Below are 18,688 nucleotides of genomic sequence, written 5' to 3' on the forward strand. Positions count from 1 at the left end.
GCACTTAACACAGTTTCTAGCATATAGTAGGTGCCTAATCAATGCTTATTAATGGAGGCTCAAAGGGCTGAAGTAACTTGTCTAAGGACACACACACACACACACACACACACACACACACACACACACACACACACAATGTTAGTTACTGAGTCAGGCCAGTATGAGCCGTAGAATTATATGATGTTAGAAGTAGGGAAAGGGACCCTGGCAACCACATAGTGTAACCCCTTCATTATATGGAGGTGTTCCCTTTGTCTCCCAGGCCTGTGCTTCTCCCACTATGTCATGACATCAGAATCCATTAAACTACAGTTTTAATGTTTTTTTGCAACAAGAAGTAAAAGCCAAATATCCCTTTAGATGACAAGCTCCCATGACTTCTGACCCCTCATAATGACTAGATAGCCAGAACGAGCCCTTTATGACTATATGTGTACATATCTTCCAAAAAGAATGTAAGATCTTTGAGGTCAGGGTTTTTTTCATTTTTATCTTTATATCTCCAGCATCTAGCATATTATAGGAAGAAGTAAAAAAGGAGGGGGGAGGACACTTACTAAGCACCTACTGGGTGCCAGGCACTGTTCTAGGCACATGACAAATATTACCACATTCTATGCACTTATAAGATGCTTATTGACAGTTTAGATAAGACAATGTTCCAAGTGGCCCCCAAGTCTGGGACAGGTCCTCACAAGGGACTTCATAGTCAAACTAGTCCAACCTATACTAAAACAGGAATCCTCTCAACAGCCCTACATGGCCATCTAGTAATCAATCCACTCTCATGTGCTATAGTGAAGGACCTCCAAGCTTTGGATGGATATTAACATGAAGTGCAGCTTTCAAAACTCGCCCAGGGTCCCGGCTCTACCAAAGCACCTGAAATGCCTCCTCAGTTATCACATTAACAAAGTCCATGTTCCTACATTCTTCTTCTTTGAAAATTGGCCATGAGGTATGGCAGTTTTCTCTTTACTTGAATGTTTGATCCACTAGGGATACTCCTCATAAACTAAGACTACTACCTTATTTTGTCATGAAATTAAATTCGTTTGGAGATCTTTTTTTTTTTTAATAAGGCAAATGGTCAATACCATTTGGCTTTGATTATACACAAATGGATAGAGTGCTAAGCCTGGGTTTGGAAGGGTTGAGTTCAAATCCAGCCTTTGACACATAGTAGCTATTTGACACTAGGCAAGTCGCTTAACATCTGCCTCAGTTTCCTTATCTAGAAAATAAGGATATTAATAGCACCTACCTTCCAGGGGTGTTCTGAAGTGAAAGAATTTTTGTAAAGGGCTTCATAAACTTTAAAGCACTATGCAAATGCTTATTATCATTATTACTGTTACGACTAGGTTTCCCAAATCCCTAAAACATCCATGGAATGACTGTAAACAGAATGATCTTTTATTTGCAAAAGACAGAGTCATAAATAGCTAGGCAGAATCAACCCATGCTTTTATTTTCATTGCATATAAAAATTTCATATGAAGGTATTTGATGTACAGTACTATCCCATGGGCTGTAAGAGAGGCTAAGAAACAAGAGAATCATTTGTAATGTTCACACACAAGTTGCCACTCTGAAGACATACCCAAAGGAAAAACCAAATTAAAAACAATGAAAACTGTCCAGGATTTTTTGTTTCTTTGTAGTTATAGTGTCCCTTTTATACTGTTTAAAACAAAAGTAATCAAATTCCTTTGGGCCAGGGCTGCTAAAATCTACAGTTTGTGTCAAAAAAGGAGGCTCTGTTTTTCCTTGAAAAAGAATCTCTCCTTTCACTGAACAGTCACATGTTTTGAGGGCTGGGCATTAGCGGTAGGAAGAAGAGCTACCCACATTTGACACTAGGAAATTCATGCAGCACTCAGGAGTCGGCCACCAGAAATGGTTAAATTCCAAAATTTCAAAATACCAGCTATACTGAAACACATCTTGAAGATGAGTCCTTTTTGCTCTGTGTATTTCTATTCTATGTAACCTCTGTGAGCAGACAGATTCATATACATAAAAGGACAGGTTAAGCTGCTATTTACTAGAGAAAATTCCTGGGCTAAAAAAATAATAATAATAATCTTTACCGTATGAGGAAACAGTGGTTAAAGAATAATAGCTCTTGGAAGATGAAAAAAATAAATAGCTATATGTAAGTATAATTTGTGATTCTCACTTCCCTTAATATTCATTTTCCTATGTGCTATTGAAGTCAAGAAAGTTTCTTATTGTTAGCTCTCTAGTGTGTTCATCTTGTAGTGTTTTAAAATAAGTGAATAGTTTCAAGGGACCGATTGAAATTGTTCCTGATCAACAGCAGAAGAATTGTGTCCACAGTGCTGTTCCATTTGCAAGTAGAAGCTAATATGTCAAAAGGGGGTTAAATTTGCCAAGGTTGGTTGTGGTTTTGTAAAAAAAAAACAGCTATTGCTCATAATCCAATCAGCTAAAAGTAACCTGGTTGGAATGCCCAGCCCTAGCCCCACTGTTACCTTACTTTCAAATGCAGCAAAACAGAAGAAATATTGTTTAAAGTTAAGGCACAGCCCTGGGACCAAAGACCTGCAGCTTTTTAAAAATTTATTTATATAACTTTTATGTATTTTATAGTTTTCCTTGAATCTTCCATAAACAAGCCCTAAGGTGACAGAGACTATGTTACAGGAGGGAAAAACATGTACAAGGAGTATGTATACACACCATTCGTTCTCTCACCAAGAGTTTCCAAATATACCAACACCACCCAGTCATGGGGGATGTTTTAATAAGAACTGATAATTTACAATTAACATTACAGTATATACATTACAATAAATACATGGTTGTAAACAGACAAACAAGACTGTATTACAGGTAAGGTCATTTGGTGAGAAAAAAAATGTATGGCACAAAAAAAAAATAAATAACGCATTCAAAAATTACCATAAAGCTTTCTGTAAAATCCATTTCATTCAAGTTTTTTTTTTCTCTTTGCCATTTGTTCTTACTATACTATCGCATCATGAATTTTAACAATAACACCAGGAAAACAATGAAAATAAAAATAGCATTACTGTGTTAAGTAACTTGCAAGCTAAAGTGTACTGGTTTTAGGCAAACTTGGATTCTTTTCTTCCCCATACAGTACCCAAATGTTCCCCTTTCTTATGAATTTTAAAAAAAAAGAAAGCCACCGATAGAAGGAATTATTTTTTTTTCCTCCTAAAGTAGCCATTTGATGTTAGAGCACACTTTGGCAAGAAGGGGGATAAAGAGGATTGTACGATGCATTAGATCCCTAGCTCTATGTTGTTAGGCCCTTTCAAAGGTATGATTGTCCATCTGTGGTTCTCTTTCACAGCATGGGGGCATTTTTAAAAGTACTTTTTTTTCCTTTTAGTGCAGCTATGTAATTGTTTCAGATCTGTACCTGTTTAGGTACTTATATTGCTTCTTTAAAATTACAGGCACTCTGTGGGGGAAAAGCCCTATGGATTATGGGGATGAAAGGGACGTGCCGGAAAGAGAAGAAACCACAGACAGGATCATGAGGAAGCTCCGCCTGTCCTTCCTTCAGTAAGTAGGAAAGACTTTTTTTTCAAACTCTGAAGCCCAAACAGAAAGCAACAACAAAATGCTATAGGTGCAGTCACTGATCAAAGGGGGGTGAGATTGGAGAACCCTTGCTTTGTTTGTCATTGTTGTGGGGTGAGGTACATGTGAAGAACAGGGTTGATAATCACTTAAGGGGCTGTGATCAACTGCAGGGAAATCTCTCATCCAGAAGGTGCTATGTAAACATCAGGATGGCTCTCTGAAGGGAGGCCAGAGAGACACTGCCCTAGCCCCAGCCCCAGCTAGCACATAAACTGTTGGAATTATTCCTCAGGCCTGCGATGTGACTTCTCATGGTGGTCCTTGTTCAGTTGGATTTTGTTTTATTTGTTTCTTATCCCATCACTGGGCTCCTTCATTCTTCCTTCTCCTTTCTTGGCCATCTATTTATAGATCCTCTTTAAAAACAGCTTGAAGTCCAAGGTGTTTATCGAATACCCATAACCCCAGAATTATTTGACTTTTTTTTTAAACTATAAACTCCCCTTCAAGTTCTATCAGCCTCTCAGAGATCTCGGTGAAATTTCCAAGGGCTGAAGCAACAAGGACCAAGCAGAGATACCTTTTGTTTTCTCATGTCCTACAGTAGGACCTTAATGTCTTCTCTGAGACCCTATGGCTCCTTCTCTGCCTTCACCAAGGGTTAATGCTGACAAATAGGCCATATACAACGCCAACCAGAGGAATCACCAGCTCCCTTCTCTCAGGGGGTACAACTAAGAATTGGTAGATTTCTTCTGCCTTTGCCATTTGTGGCCATGTAGAAGCCCCTTCCTACATTTAGCATGGATTTAAGAAATCTGGCAGGTAGCAAATATCTTTTACGAATTTTTCTTAGCTCTCAATTCAAATTGATGCGGCCTTAAATCTTTCAGCAAAAGTCACAGAAACCAAACTGTACTGGTTCAGTTAGGCCTGCCAACGTACAGACACTTCTTTTAAAATTCCTAATGAGTCACTTAGCCGGCTGACTAGTCATCCCCTTTCTCTAGAAACCTGACGACTTCCCTTTGAGTTCCAAACAATATACAAAACTGAGCAACATGACCCAACAAACTTCCTTCTAAAGCATAATGATTCTACTATCCTGACCAGACAGACCTTTCCTATTTGCCTTGGACAAAGGTTCCAACATGTTTGGAAGGAGCCTGAGACAACAGCAAAGCCTCCATCCAAGGACTGGTAGCTGGCTGTGACAGAATATAAGCATGGAGCATCATCCACTTTAAAGCATGGTTCTTGTGCATTTCAGGAAGGGCTCTATGTCTTGTTTAACACACAGCTCAGGAGGCACATCTCTAGCTTTGCTCCACAACCAACCAACTAATGTTTCTGTGCGGTTTGCTCTCAGAAAAATTAGAGAGCCCATTGAAGGGCTGCACAACCAAGGTTTGCTCACTCTACTATGAAGGGAAGTGCTCAGGGGAGTTACAATTCTGCTCATTTGGGGGAAAAAAATTACCACAAGGGTCTATTACAACTCAGATTTTTGTTTTTTATGGAAGTCATTGGCATATAAAACAATGAATTGCTACAGATAAGTTAATTGCTATGAACTCTAAGGTGCAAAAAAATATTAAATTAGAATTATTTATCCAGTGTAGCACAGATCTGTACTGAAAACTTGCAAGTTACTCCTTAGGGGGAAAAAATAACCAGTGGCAGATGAAGTTCTGAACATATTATTTTTAAATAGGGGATACCTCAATACATTTAATATTAATAAAAGTAAGCTCTACAAAAGATCTTGTTTTACATATCATACAAAATGTAGAGGTCAGTGTAGCCCTTTGAGCCACACTGTTCAGTCATATATAACAGGAAGACTTGAAATTAGAAAATTTTGCAATTTCTGCGGCTCATCTTCCTCCTGGTAACAGACTCCTGCTGTGTCTCATCACACCTTGTTTCCTCCATTAGAACCTCAGTTTGCTCTGGCTGTATTCTAAAAACTTCACAAAACTTCATGTCATGTAATACCATCTTATTTTCAAAAATATTTTAAAACAAAGCAAAATAAACAAAAAAAGAACAAACCCCAAACTGTATCAGCCTTTGGCTGACAAGCAATCTACTCCCACGAAAACATGGTGGAGCAGCCTAGCTGCTGAATCAGCTCTACCAAGCTGAGATCTTGTTAAAATGCTTTTCATGAAGACGTCCCCCTTGTTCTGATGCCATGGAGGTGAAAATCCTGTTTACAATATTCCTGAGTGCCGAGCTGAGTAATCAGGTTCAGTTTTGTTCGACAAACGTGTCCTGGCAGATGACAGTGAGGTGTGACCATGGTTGTGGCATGTGACATGCACTTTGGAAACCATTTTCTACTTTTTTTTCCCTTAAAAAAAAAAGAGAAAGTGAAAGTCTTCATACTGTTTGTTACGTGTCCGGGGAATGCTCATTTTCTATTGCACAAGGTTCTGCCGGGCCCTCTTCCTCCTCTTCTTCCCCCACTGCCTCCTCCTCCACCTGCTCATCAAGAGGGATTTCAGTGGACTCCGAGTCTTGAGTACAAAGAGTTTTGGAGTCACTGCAACTGGTGTCTTCCTCCACCGGACTGCCACTGTCCTTTTCTGTATCTGACTCGCCATCTTCCTCCAAAGTCAGTTCAAACTGAAATTTCTCAGTCTGCCCTTGCCTGCCTTCCTCCTGGTCATCAGGGGCAGGAGAAGGGCTCTGAGGAATTGTGCTCTGGTACCATTCACGATTGTCCTCCAATGTATCCAAGATGTCCTGTGCATCGGGATGAACGAGGTCTGCCCATGTCTCCCAAAGAGGATGAACGATGTAGTCTATGAATCCCACCTGTTTCAAAAATATGATATAGAAATTATTAGTCAAGAGGAAAGAGGGTGAAAAATCATTTGGATTATGGCCTCTAACCCCTATTCCTTATAAGCTAAATAACCAACTATCATAGCCCAGTTCAAGGGCCACCATTCAAATATTTCGCAGGTGAGCAAGTGGAGGTATCAATGCTACTCGGTAAATCAGTCAGTCCATCCATAAACATTTGTTAAGTGCCTACTGTGTCCAGGCACTGTGTTAAAAACTCATCTAAACAATCAGATCGAGTGCTCTTATAAGTATTTAGGAGGCTGCCACATGTCGGCATGGATCTCCACAATGGGTGGGTGCTGCCAAATAGTCTACCGTACCAGCAGCGAATTCAGCTCCATCGCTTCAGGGGGTATAACTAAGCAATGATAATTCTCTTCTGTGCTTAGTAACATCACAAGCATTACTTGTTCAGAGCCTACGGTATGCCAGACAAAAAGTGAAACAGAATTTGTCCTCAAGGGGCATATATTCTATTGGGGGAAACATACATATACAAAAGGAGATAGAAGACAACGTATGCATGGGGAAAGGGGAAGTCTAGGTGGACTTTGTGTAGAAGGGGGCACGTGAACAGAATTTCGACGGATAATGAAAATTTTTAAGAGGCAGAAGTGAGGAGGAAGTGCATTATAGGCAAGGGGGACAGCCATGGGGACAGAGGCACAGAGATAAGAGAACCATGTATGATGAACTGTTAAAAGGCCAGTTTTGGTGCATCATAGAGTATGTGAAGTATGAGTATGTACAATAAGACTAAAATGGTAATTTGGGGGTAGATTGAAAAGAAATATGAATGCCAAAATAGAGGTGTTTATGCTTATTCCTAGAAGTGATAGGGAGCCACTGGAAATTACTCGGTAGAGTATGGGAATATGGTCAGACCTATGCTTTAGGGAAATCACTTCGGTAGACTGGAAAAGGGAGAGACTTGAGTCAGGAAAACCAATTGGACCTGGGCAATTTAGGGTATTCAGGATTAATGCCTTTTTCGTTTCTTCATGAGTCAGAGCAGGTAAATGAGGTCACTGAATCATAAGCATGTACGTAAAATTTAGCTTGCTAAAAAATATATTATTAAAAAGGAAAGTTTATGTTTTGGGTCTGTAGAAGAAGCATCAATATGAGAACAACAACCTCATCCAATGGTATGTCTCAAATGAATGATTACCTGTGACTTTTCTACCGAGGGATTGTGCTTGTCACACATGGGACTTATTTCCATTCCCCTTTCCCGTTCCCGGTCTCCCTGGCGAAAGAACTCCTCCATTATCCGGTCTGTCCACTGGCGGTAGAGCTGAAGAGGCTTCGTTGGATTGCTTAGATCTGCACAGTGCACCATATTCTGTAGGACCTAAAATAGATAAAGATATTCTCTGCTCAGCACCGGCTGCTACCTGATCACACTGGGAAATCAAGTTTTCTTTTCCTCCACTGGCACATTCAATGACTGTGAAGCTTCAAAATACATGTAGTGTAAGATTTCTTAGGAATAGCAAAACCATGATGCATCTGTGTGGTGTTCACACCTGCATTAATAGACACAACTCATCCCAGATATGCTGAGGGAGAAAATGTTGACGGGCAGGATTAAGACCAGAGATGTTTATATGGTTAGGAAAGGAAAATGCAGTAAATCCAAGAGATATCTCAGAGTTAACCTTAATTCTCAGGAATAAGATCCTGTAGACAGACTTTGCTTTGAACCACAAAGTAAGGTGAAGAGAAAGAGGAGAGATGGACAGAAAGAACTAAGATGCTATCTTACCTGAATCCTATCTGAGTAATTATCAAGAAGAAGAACCCCAGAGCTTGTAACTTTCTTGGTTTCAACCATCGTTTTCAAATCAGCCAGTAGATTCATGTGTTTAGACATGTCTGTTGCAAGTACCTTAAGGGAGAAGAAAATATTCTATTAAACATAAAAGTATGCAAAAATATTTCACCGTGCTCTTTTTAAGGGAATTTTTCTTTTCTCGTGTGTGTTGTGAAGCCCTAGATAACCACTAGGGCAGCCACCATATAAACAAGTTAGTTACAATATAAGCGGGGAGAGGGGGGCGGGGCGGGAATCCACCTTGCTGCAGAGAACCATCCAACAAGCCAATGCTAACCACTTCTGCTTTGGAAAAAGTGCCAATAATGTGCATGAGAAATATTCACATTTGCTTTGCAATTTCTATCATCCACTGGATTAGGAAAATGTTAATGGAATATAAAACTATACAACTACACTGAGACAATAAATTCTCACTGTATAGAACTGTGGAAATGCTAGGCCTGGCAACTTGAGCTGACTGCTAAAATCACAAGGCATTGCATGGAAGGCCATCCCCACTTTGAGTGGACTTGAAAGTCTGGATACTGGCTTTTCTTGGCATCTGCCCCTTACTTATATCAGAATATGAAGGAAAAAACCTCTGGGTAAGTGAAGTTTCTAATGAATGTGGCTCTGCCCAGGGAAGGGAAGATTTACAATACACAAGGGCAAAAAAAAAGTAAATGTGAGTTGCTCATAGAATGGATAACAGAATTAGTAATGAAATAACAATGATTTTGTTGTTCAGAAGTTTCAGTTGTGTCTGACTTTTCATGACCCCATTTGGGGTTTTCTTACAGAGATACTTGAGTAGTTTGCCATTTCCTTCTCCAGCTCATTTTACAGATGACAAACTGAGGCAAACAGGGTTAAGTGACTTGACCAGGGTAACACAGCTAGTTAGTATCTGAGGCCAGATTTGAAATCAGGTCTTCCTGACTCCAAACCCAGTGCTCTATCCACTGAGTCACCTCTAGTGTAATATGAAATGATAATAACAGCTAGCATTTATTGAGCACTTTAAAGTTTGCAAAATACTTCATATAATATATGTATGTACATATTTACATGTATTTATACACATATATGTTTCTAATCTCATTTGATCAAAGAGTTACTGCTCCCTGGGCTTGCTTGACATGTCCTTGGGGGATGAAATCTGAATGATGAGTTACTGGCCATTCTTATTCTAAACAATGGTAGGTCTGCTGACTATGGAAAACCCATCACAAGAAATAAGTCAGTATCTGGCAGTCCCAGGTGGCCTCCTCCAATAGAAAGGAAGGACAAGCACAGGTGTGGGAAAGACTGCTACCCAGCATTTCATGAACTGCATTGTCATCTAACTGTAAATGGTTTGACCCTAGACATTAGCATAATCTGCCCCTCTGTTTCAGTCTATTTAGAGGAGGATGGAAGCATTACTTACAATGTCAATGACCATCTTTCTTAATGATTGTCTTTGCTTTTTGGTCAAATTCTGGAAAATGTCACAATTTTCCTCCTGCAGCAACTTGAAGCCCACAGCTAAATGGTGGTTCTCCAGGACTGATGAGTCATTGTACATCAAGGCAAGTTCAGAATCTGGAAGAAAACCAGGAAGCAGAAAGATAAATGTAGCTTATCCCCAGCATACTTTTTATTTTTTTCAGATGTTGATCTGCCTTGGAGTTAGGCCTATCCCCCTCCTCAGCATCCCAGACTGAAAAATCAAGTTAGGGCTTCACCTATCATTGACATAACAGGGCCAAGAATACAAAGTAGTGGAAGAAGTCTTGGGCTGTGCTGTCAGGAGGCCTGGTTCTTAGCATGGTCCCTCCTGCTGACCAGCTCTGTGGCCCAGGGCAAGCCAATTAACTTCTCTTGAGCTTCAATTTGCTGTCTATGAGAGGACAGTGGACAAGGTTATATCTAAGGTCCTTTTTTTCGGTTCTTTAAAAAAACAACCCTATGGTAACCGTATAAGCCCTGTGTGATAAGACACTATTGTTAATTTTTTGCAAGCTGACAGAAAATGAGTTGTTTAGTGCCTTATCATTGGGGAGAGAGCCTTAAATTGTGTACAATGGAGGAATCATGCGATTGGTGGGCTTGTAATCCAACTAATTTAAGGAATTCAAATAGTTACTTTGCACATTTAAATGTTAATATTGACTTTAAGATTTTTTTTTCTCCATTTTAGACACTTTTCAAAGCGTAAGCTTCACCACTGGAGTACTTGTTCTTACAAGGATGATGCCAGGGATGGTAAAGCACCACTACACCGTATTTCCCCCAAGTGGGCTTCACAGAGGAAATCTAGTGTTAAGCTTCCTTTCTATGACCTCATTATTCCTCCTGCTGCAATCACTGGCCTGGACACGTGAATCTTCTGCATGAAGAAATCCTGCATAAATAAACCCTTTCTATAGCTAGTACAGGCCCAGAGCTAAGATGATAGGAAGAAGCTAGGGGCATTAAAGCAAACAAACAAGACTATCAGTGAATATAGCATTCTCTCTTTAGACTTGTGAAGTTTGGGGTGAAAAATTTCCACTAACAACCCATATGAGCACCTTCTCTACAATTTACAATCCATGGGAGTTGCCTGAGGCATCTGGAGGTTAAGTGACTTGGCCAGGGTTGTAGTGTTTGTCCTTCACTTTCCAAGACGACCATAACATCAGGAAAATGATGGCATGACTTGTAGTTGACTTTGATTTGAGTGAAGGAGGGCTGTGCAAGGTCACCAGCCTCACTTTCTCCTCCAGAGCCATCTGGGTCCAGTGGTCTGATATTCATTAGGAGGACTAGAGATGACCCAGGATGCATTAGGAGACCCTGGTCCTTTTAGGCTAAGGTCTTTTCAGGTTCTCACTTTGAGGGAGGTAATGCCCATTCAGTGAATAGGCCTCTTTAAGAAGTGAGTCAAGGGATGGCCCCTTTAATAAGAAAAAAGAAAAAAAAATCAAAGTGGGAGGGGAAGACCCTCAGGGTTGGTGGTTAAAAGAGAAACAGGTACCATTGACATTCACTCTGAGCCAGGAGGGCCCAAAATACAGCTTGCGCGGGGACCTACTGTGGTCCAATCTATGAGCTTCAAAGTGAAATGGGTTTAAGGTTTTTTTTTGAGAAAGAGGGAGGGAGAGAGAGAAGGAAGGAAGGGAGGGAGGGATCTAGTCAGTAAATACCAAGTTAACTGGGGAGCTTCTGGCCATCAAAATTTACCTTCCTTTGGAGGGGAGAAGGAGAAGGAGAGGACGAGCTGAGTTACCCAAATGGCTGGGTCCCCATTCAGGCAGCTCAGACTATCCACCGGAGTCAACTGCAAGTCATGCCATCATTTTCCTGATGTCATGGTCCTCTTCAAAAACGAAGGCCAGGGTTACAGGGTATATGTCAGAGTTAGGACTTCCTGACTCTGAGGTCAGGTTTACTCTATCCACTCTGCCTTGGTGCTGGTGCCTTTCCACTGTATCCTTTCCCCAAGTGAGCCAGAAAACATCTTTCCCTATAGTCTACAAGTACACTTACTTGAAAAACTATCATACTCATTTTTGTTTTTGAGCCATTTCAGTCATGTCCAATTTTTCATGACCCCATCTGGGCTATTATTGCCAAAAATACTGTAATGGTTTATCATTTCCTTCTCCAGCTCATTTTACAGATGAGGAAACTAAGGTAAACAGGGTAAATTGACTCCCCCAGGGTCACAGAGCTAGTAAGTGTCTGAAGCTAGATTTGACCTCAAGAAGATAAGTCTTCCTGACTGTAGGCCTGGCACTCTACTGCACCACCTAGTGCTATCTAAATGTTGAATATTATTATCATTATTAATTACCATTATTCATTTCTTATGGAATGAGAACTGGAAAGGAACTCAGATCATCTAGTCCAGCATTCCTCTTTTACAGATAAAGGAAACTAAGGCCCAGAAAGGTCAAAGGTTTTGCCTGAGGTCACAGAAGTAACAACTGACAAGGCTGGGACTTGCAACCAGGTCCTGTGTCTCCAAACACATAGCATTTTTCCCTTCTGCCTCACAATCCTGCCAACTGCTTCTGGTTGCTCAGTTAATCTAAATTCTATACACCTGGTTAAGATAGGAACCATGGAAAATTAAGACAGATAAACATACTATAAGAAACTAAACAACCATTTAAAATATCATTACTACAGGTTGTTCAAATATAAAGCAAAACCCCTGAGAAAATTATAATTATAATTCAACCCCATAAGGGAAATCTCAATGAGATTTTTCTTAGGACCATTTACAATATTTAAGAACATACCAAATTTAAGCATGTGCTTCACAAAAGCAGGATATATTCATAGCCCACTCATCAGGCTTCTGGCAGACTATGCTAATTTCCTACATTTGAATGGTGAAAATAATTGGTGTGAATGAAGCTGCCAATGCCCTTTGACAGGCCTTAAGTTTTCAATGCCATCACCCTCATTAGGCTGTTGTCTTCTCTTACAGAGACTATCAGTTTTCCAACAAGGCTTCCAAGTTCTGTTCCTTCTAATTCAGCCTATATCCTAACATGTAGCTTTGAGCCGATCACTCTTTAGCTTAAGGCACAAAATCTTCTAGGTAATGTGAGAATGTGAGAATGTAAACTCCTTGTGGGGGGGGATTGTTTCACTCTTATGTCCCCCCAGTGCCTGAAACATAATAGATACTTAATAAATATTTGATCACTGATGTTCTAAGGGCCACAGATATCTTTCCACTTACCTCATAGTATATCCTTTTATATATCTTAAACTGCAAAAAAAAAAAAAAAACCTAACCAAAATCAAAAGCCTACAACTTGGCCTACTCAGTATCCCCCAAAGTATCTGGCATCTGGCCATCTTCATGGCTTTATCTATGTTTTCCTATCTATCTAATTTCAATCTCTGGATGTTGAAATCCTGCACATTCTTCAAGGCTAAGATCAGATGCTACCTCCTCCCATAAGTCTTTCCCTAGTCCCTCTAGCTGAAAGTTCTCTCTTTCCTCTTAGCTACAAAACAGGGCTATGAGAGTTACCAGGAATGCTTTGTAGTGTCACTATTTGCAAATGGTCTTATTTTCCTTACCTAGATTCTAAGTCTTTGAGAGAGGATATGAATTTAATTTATGTATGTTCTGTGTACATAGTGGGCGTTTTGAGAGGAGAAACATGGGCAATCTGGGACTATTTGTATAGGAGGAAACTTTTTCCACCATATAGCTAGAAGGAGGAGAAATGGGGTCAGTGGATGGACACTAGAGGAAGCAGATTTCAGCTCAATATAAGTAATAACTGGAGCGGTCCAACAACGGGACACCTTAAAGGGCTCTGAGATCATCAATTCATTATGCCCATGGCATACTGATTCCCAACTCAGTTCTGTGAGAAGGGCATCTGGGGCAGTGAAGCTTGCTTACAGTGAGTGAAGGCTACCAGCAAACCTAAGGGCCACAAAGAGTTGTTGGCATCTTTTAAAGCCATATTGGGGAAAAGACAAAAAAAAACCAAAAGGACAGTGCTACTGCTCAGGGTCTATGGGATGGTGAGCACAAAGGACAAAATGTAGAACTGCTTGACCATTATTTTGTGTTTGTTTTCTTGGACAAGGAGAACAAATTTTGGACTGGAAATGACAGAACCAAAATGGCTCTCAAAGTGAGTACAGAGAAGGCTGCCATTTATGAGTTCTTGAGACTTGATGTGGTTGCTGAGACCCTGTCAATGACCTTAGAAAAGCTGTGAAGAATCGGAGGGGCTACAGTATTGGGTGAAAGGCCAACAGGCAACCCGAGTTTCAAAAAGAGGAAGCAAATAAATTGTGTGCACTAAAAGTTTGACTCTGATTCTGGGCAAAAATCCTAGAACATATTAAAGGGATGGTTAATAAACATTTAGAAAAGCAAGTAGTGATCACAAAGAGTCAACTCAGCTTCATCAAGAACAGGTCACATCAGAATGACTATGTCTTTTTTTTTTTTGGACAGGGTTACTATAATGGTAAGATAAAAGTCCAATAGTGTTAAATATAGTTTACCTTGGTATAATAAAGAATTTGACAAAATCACTCCTGCTACTCATGAGACAGAGTGATGTGGGGTAGACAACAGTACAATTAGATGGATTTAGGATTGGATGACTAGTTTGGCTGAATCCAAAAAGCAGCCATTGCTGCTTGAACGTAGAATTAGAAGACAGAGATGACAATAAGCTGTGAAGAATGGCTAATAATGATGGAGTCTGGATCCAGAAAAATAATGAGAGCCTAGAACACTGGGCAAAATCTGATAAAATGAAATCTAGTTAAGAATGAAGTAAGGCCTTTAAAAAAATCAATTTCACAAGTACAGTAAGGGAAATGTCTGGCAAATATTAAGGACCTAATAAATATTTTTTTAAATTCATAGAAGATAGGGAGGATATGACTAAACAGCTGTTGATTTGACAGCTGAACACTTATCTCAGTATGGACTTCAAACTCAATATGAATCAACATATTGTAATAAGGTGACCCAGGAGATAGCCTGGACTAGGGTGGTTAGCAGTGCTCAACTCTGATCTGGTCAGTCTACATCTAAAGTCCTCTTCAGTTGTAGGTGCCATATTTTAGGAAGGACAATGATTATCTAGAGAGAAAGGTTCAATGCTACTCAATGACTATGGTAAGGTTTTGGGTTTGAAGGTATGCAAAACATGTGACTAACACACTGGAAGCATGCAGGCCAAGTCTTTACACAAGAAGAAAAGATGGATGCATAGTAGAGAGGGTCTGGAAGATGACAACTAGCATGGTGAAGGGTTTCAAAATCATGCCGTATGAGAAGTGGTTGAAGGAACTTGGCATGTTGAAACTGCGGAAAGAGAATCACTCAGGAGGATGTGACATATGTATTAAGGGATTCCCTCCACAAAAAGCTACTTCCTCTGAATCATCAGAAAGGACAGAATTAAGAAAAATGGGAGAAATTACAAACAAGTAAATGGGGAGGGGAGAGGATAAGGAAAGGGTACATAGAGCTACTCTGAAGTGGAAAGGGAGAGAATGAGCATTTATGTAGTGCCTACTATATTCCTGGTACCATGTTAAGTGCTTCATAAATACTATCTTGTTTGATCTGATTCGTAAAGTACTGAATTACCCAAGAAACACTGGATGAACATGTTTTAGGTATGTTGTAAGAGGGCCTCTGGGTAGGGGGACAAGGGGTATGGGTTGAACTTGATGGATAAAGAATCACAGAATTTCACAGTTGGAAGGGACTCAAATCTTACACTGATGATCCTGAAGTATCAAGTATAGATTAAATTAATGTCGGATCAAAGAAAGAAGCCACGTTCTGCAGTCTTTGATTCCCCACTGCCTTTGAAATCCTTCATCGCTTAGTCATAGATACAAGGTAATATGTCACCTGCTAGAAACAGAAAGGCAGAAAGAAAATGCGGTCCCAGCCCTTACAGAGCAAGCATTCTACTGAGGGATACAACATTTAAACAAATAATTAATTACAAGATAGTTTGAGAAGGGAGAGAACACTGCCAACTAGAGTGATCAAGAAAGGCTTCTTCTAGAAAACAGGGCACTTCTGTTCAGTTTGGAAGCAAGCTAAGAGCTCTAAGAGGCAAACGGAGTTGAAATTTGGACATGAGTGATGGAGGGAATACCAAATTCAAGGGACTTCAGAGTAGCTAGTTGGGTCAGAAGGAGAGGTGTGTGAAGAGTGTTCATACACTTACTCAACAAGTGCTTATTAAGTGGCTCTTACTGTGTGCTGAGGATACAAAACCAAAATCAGAGAAAGAAAGAGTCCCTACCTTCAAGGAAATTACATTCCATTAGATGAGGAGACTGACTCACAGAGAGGCTGAGTGACTTACCAAAGATCCCTCCACTAGTTAGTGTCACTCTTGGTTTAGTGTTATTTTCACTGTTACCTTGCCCCCTCTACGTTCTATAATCATTGGCACTGTAATTTTATGAGTAAGGGAAACCATGAACATGAAACATGTGGACAAAGAGGGTTTACTGTTAATTTAAATCAACCACATAATTCTCATATTTGGACTATGATGTCATGAATTACAGCTAACCCGATAGGGCCCCCATTGTTACCCAACATAGCCAGTGATCCCTTTTATCTCTTGGTGATTCATTTTTTTAAAATGCCATTTCTATCAGTGGTCAAAAGTGAGGAACATAGAACAAGCTATAAAGGAGCAGTACTTGAAGACCACTCAAATATCCCATTATCCATATGACTTTTTCCAGTCCTATTATAGATTACTTCTCAGTAAGTGTTCAACTGAAGTAGAAACAAATGATCCCTACTATGCTAGAGTGATATTTTTGTATTGCTAGCTTTAAAACATTACTCTTCTTAAAAGGCAAAGTTGAATATAAAATGGAATACAATGCAAAGAATAATATTTGGAATCAGAGGATCTGGGTTCAAAACACCTCAACCACTTACTATCCTTTGTGATTTTGGTCACTGGGCCCGTTTCCTCATTATATGATTCAAGAGGGTAGACCCGATGGCCTCTGGGTCCCTTTTGGCTTTAGATCTATGATACCATTGGTTCTTAGCTGACATTTCATTAAAAAAAAAAAGAATCAAAACTCATTCCACAGAGGTGACAGCTCAAATGGCAGCCCTTCAGTGGGTTCTTATTTAAATGTCAATAGCAACCCATAATTGCTCTGAATTCTCAGAACAAAAAAATCACACACAAGTTTAATACTGGTCACAGATGTGAAATAAGGCAATATAAGTCCCATAAAGTATCTTATAAATAAACATATTTTCTTTTGTGTTGCTGTGAGCCATTATCCTATGGTAATACCATATTGTTATTTATGAGTTCTCAGGAAAAGGAGTATTCACATCTGCCATTCCTAAATAGTTTGAATAGTAAATGGTGTTCTGTGCTCCAGTTCTCTCAGCCTGTTCTTCTGCCAGGCTGCTGAAATGCCCTTGCTATCAACACATCTCAAAAATTGGGTGACATTCCCAATCCTCTTTTTTGTGAGTGAGTCACTAAATTGCATTTTGCTATAGGGCAGCCCTGAGGCTATTAAATGATATAAAAATAGATCCAAATAATCCCAGGGTATGTGTTAATCCCTCCCAAAGAAGGGCTAAAGCTGAAACTCTATCTCTAAATTTGGCTGCACTGGTTGGTAGGAAGGATGAATTCCTACTAGGGCACTGAAAATGCTGTAAATATGTGCATATGGGTTATGAGAAGACAATAATCCACAAATTAATCACAGAAATGAAAGTCAGGGAATACCAAAAGCTCATCCAGGTCCTTCCACTTCATTGATAGGAATCAGATCATTTAAAATTGTTTTACATTTTAGCTTCCTCTGGTTCGGTAAGATTAACTAATCTGTCATTTCAGTTTATTAATTTGAAACACCATAGGAATATCACTTCTACTATGACTGAACACCCTTTCATAACCCTGTCATTTGAACAATCCCTGTTGAGAGGATTTCTGCATACCATGCAGGATGGCACGGTAGAAAGAAAAGTAGGTTTGGAGTCAGAAGACTCAGGACTAAATCTTGGTTTTGTCACCTATGATTTGTGTGACCCTGGGCAAGACAACTCTGGGTTAAGGTTTCCTCGTATGTAGTGAGGGGGTTGAGTTCAATGATTTTTAAGATTCCTTCCAGTTCTAAACTAATCACGCTATGACCTCTCAGATCCCTTCCAACTGTAAGACCTAGATTTCTGACACTGGTTATGAGCTACTCAGGACAGATTGCCTGTAGCAAAAGAAAATTATTTGTTAATGAAACAGCATATGAAAAAAGAGAAGCTTTTGTCTGTTTCACCATGAGAAAAGTACCAAATTGGAAGAACACTAATATGAATTCTCTAATTTTATTTTCCATTGGGGACAAATTTCCAAATCTGCACGATTTTATGCAGCAGCTACCTATGTCTGTATCTATCCCCAGGCTTTCCACTTGTGAATAACTAACTCCAGGAAAACAATAAGAAACAGCTATTTAGAGAGGGGTGCTAGAATTCAGCTCTTGCTAGCTCTGGTTCACATCATGTGTCTGGTACAGCATGAAGGTAATTTACATAATTAAATTACATAAAAAGAAAAATGATTAAATGCCATTAGTCACACATCTTGAAAAGCAGGGCCATGTGGAGGGCTACAGAAAACATTTGATTTTCTCATTTTCCACAGAATCGTTCCAAAATACCTAACTCGAAGTAACAAAGTCCTCTTTTCTCTTGCTCCCACCCTAGCATCCCCTTTCAGTCTCCATCCCCCAAAGAAAAGAACCAGAATTGACCATACATACTTGTATTAATCAGGAACTGGTTTGAAACCCCAGGGTGATCCACATCATGTATTGCACTGGCAAAAATTGCTGCAAGAATCTCCAAATCTGTGAACACTGCCTGGAAATCCAAACATAGATAAG

General features: G+C 39.8%; 1 protein-coding gene across 3 annotated transcripts in view; it reads right to left on the reverse strand.

The window, feature by feature from the left end:
• Nucleotides 1-1,397: 1,397 nt before the first annotated feature.
• The window catches only part of PDE4D (phosphodiesterase 4D), a 928,932-nt gene continuing 911,641 nt past the window's right edge, over nt 1,398-18,688 (reverse strand). For all 3 annotated transcript variants that reach the window (XM_036761379.1, XM_036761396.1, XM_036761389.1), the window contains exons 11-15: nt 18,566-18,665; nt 9,690-9,844; nt 8,210-8,332; nt 7,613-7,795; nt 1,398-6,408 (exon numbers count right to left, since the gene is read on the reverse strand). In XM_036761379.1, the coding sequence (XP_036617274.1) occupies nt 5,983-6,408; nt 7,613-7,795; nt 8,210-8,332; nt 9,690-9,844; nt 18,566-18,665 (987 nt within the window). In that variant the 3' untranslated portion in view covers nt 1,398-5,982. The remainder of the gene's footprint in view (nt 6,409-7,612; nt 7,796-8,209; nt 8,333-9,689; nt 9,845-18,565; nt 18,666-18,688) is intronic.

The sequence above is a fragment of the Trichosurus vulpecula genome, chromosome 1, assembly GCF_011100635.1.
Source record: "Trichosurus vulpecula isolate mTriVul1 chromosome 1, mTriVul1.pri, whole genome shotgun sequence".
NCBI classification, from domain to species: domain Eukaryota; kingdom Metazoa; phylum Chordata; class Mammalia; order Diprotodontia; family Phalangeridae; genus Trichosurus; species Trichosurus vulpecula.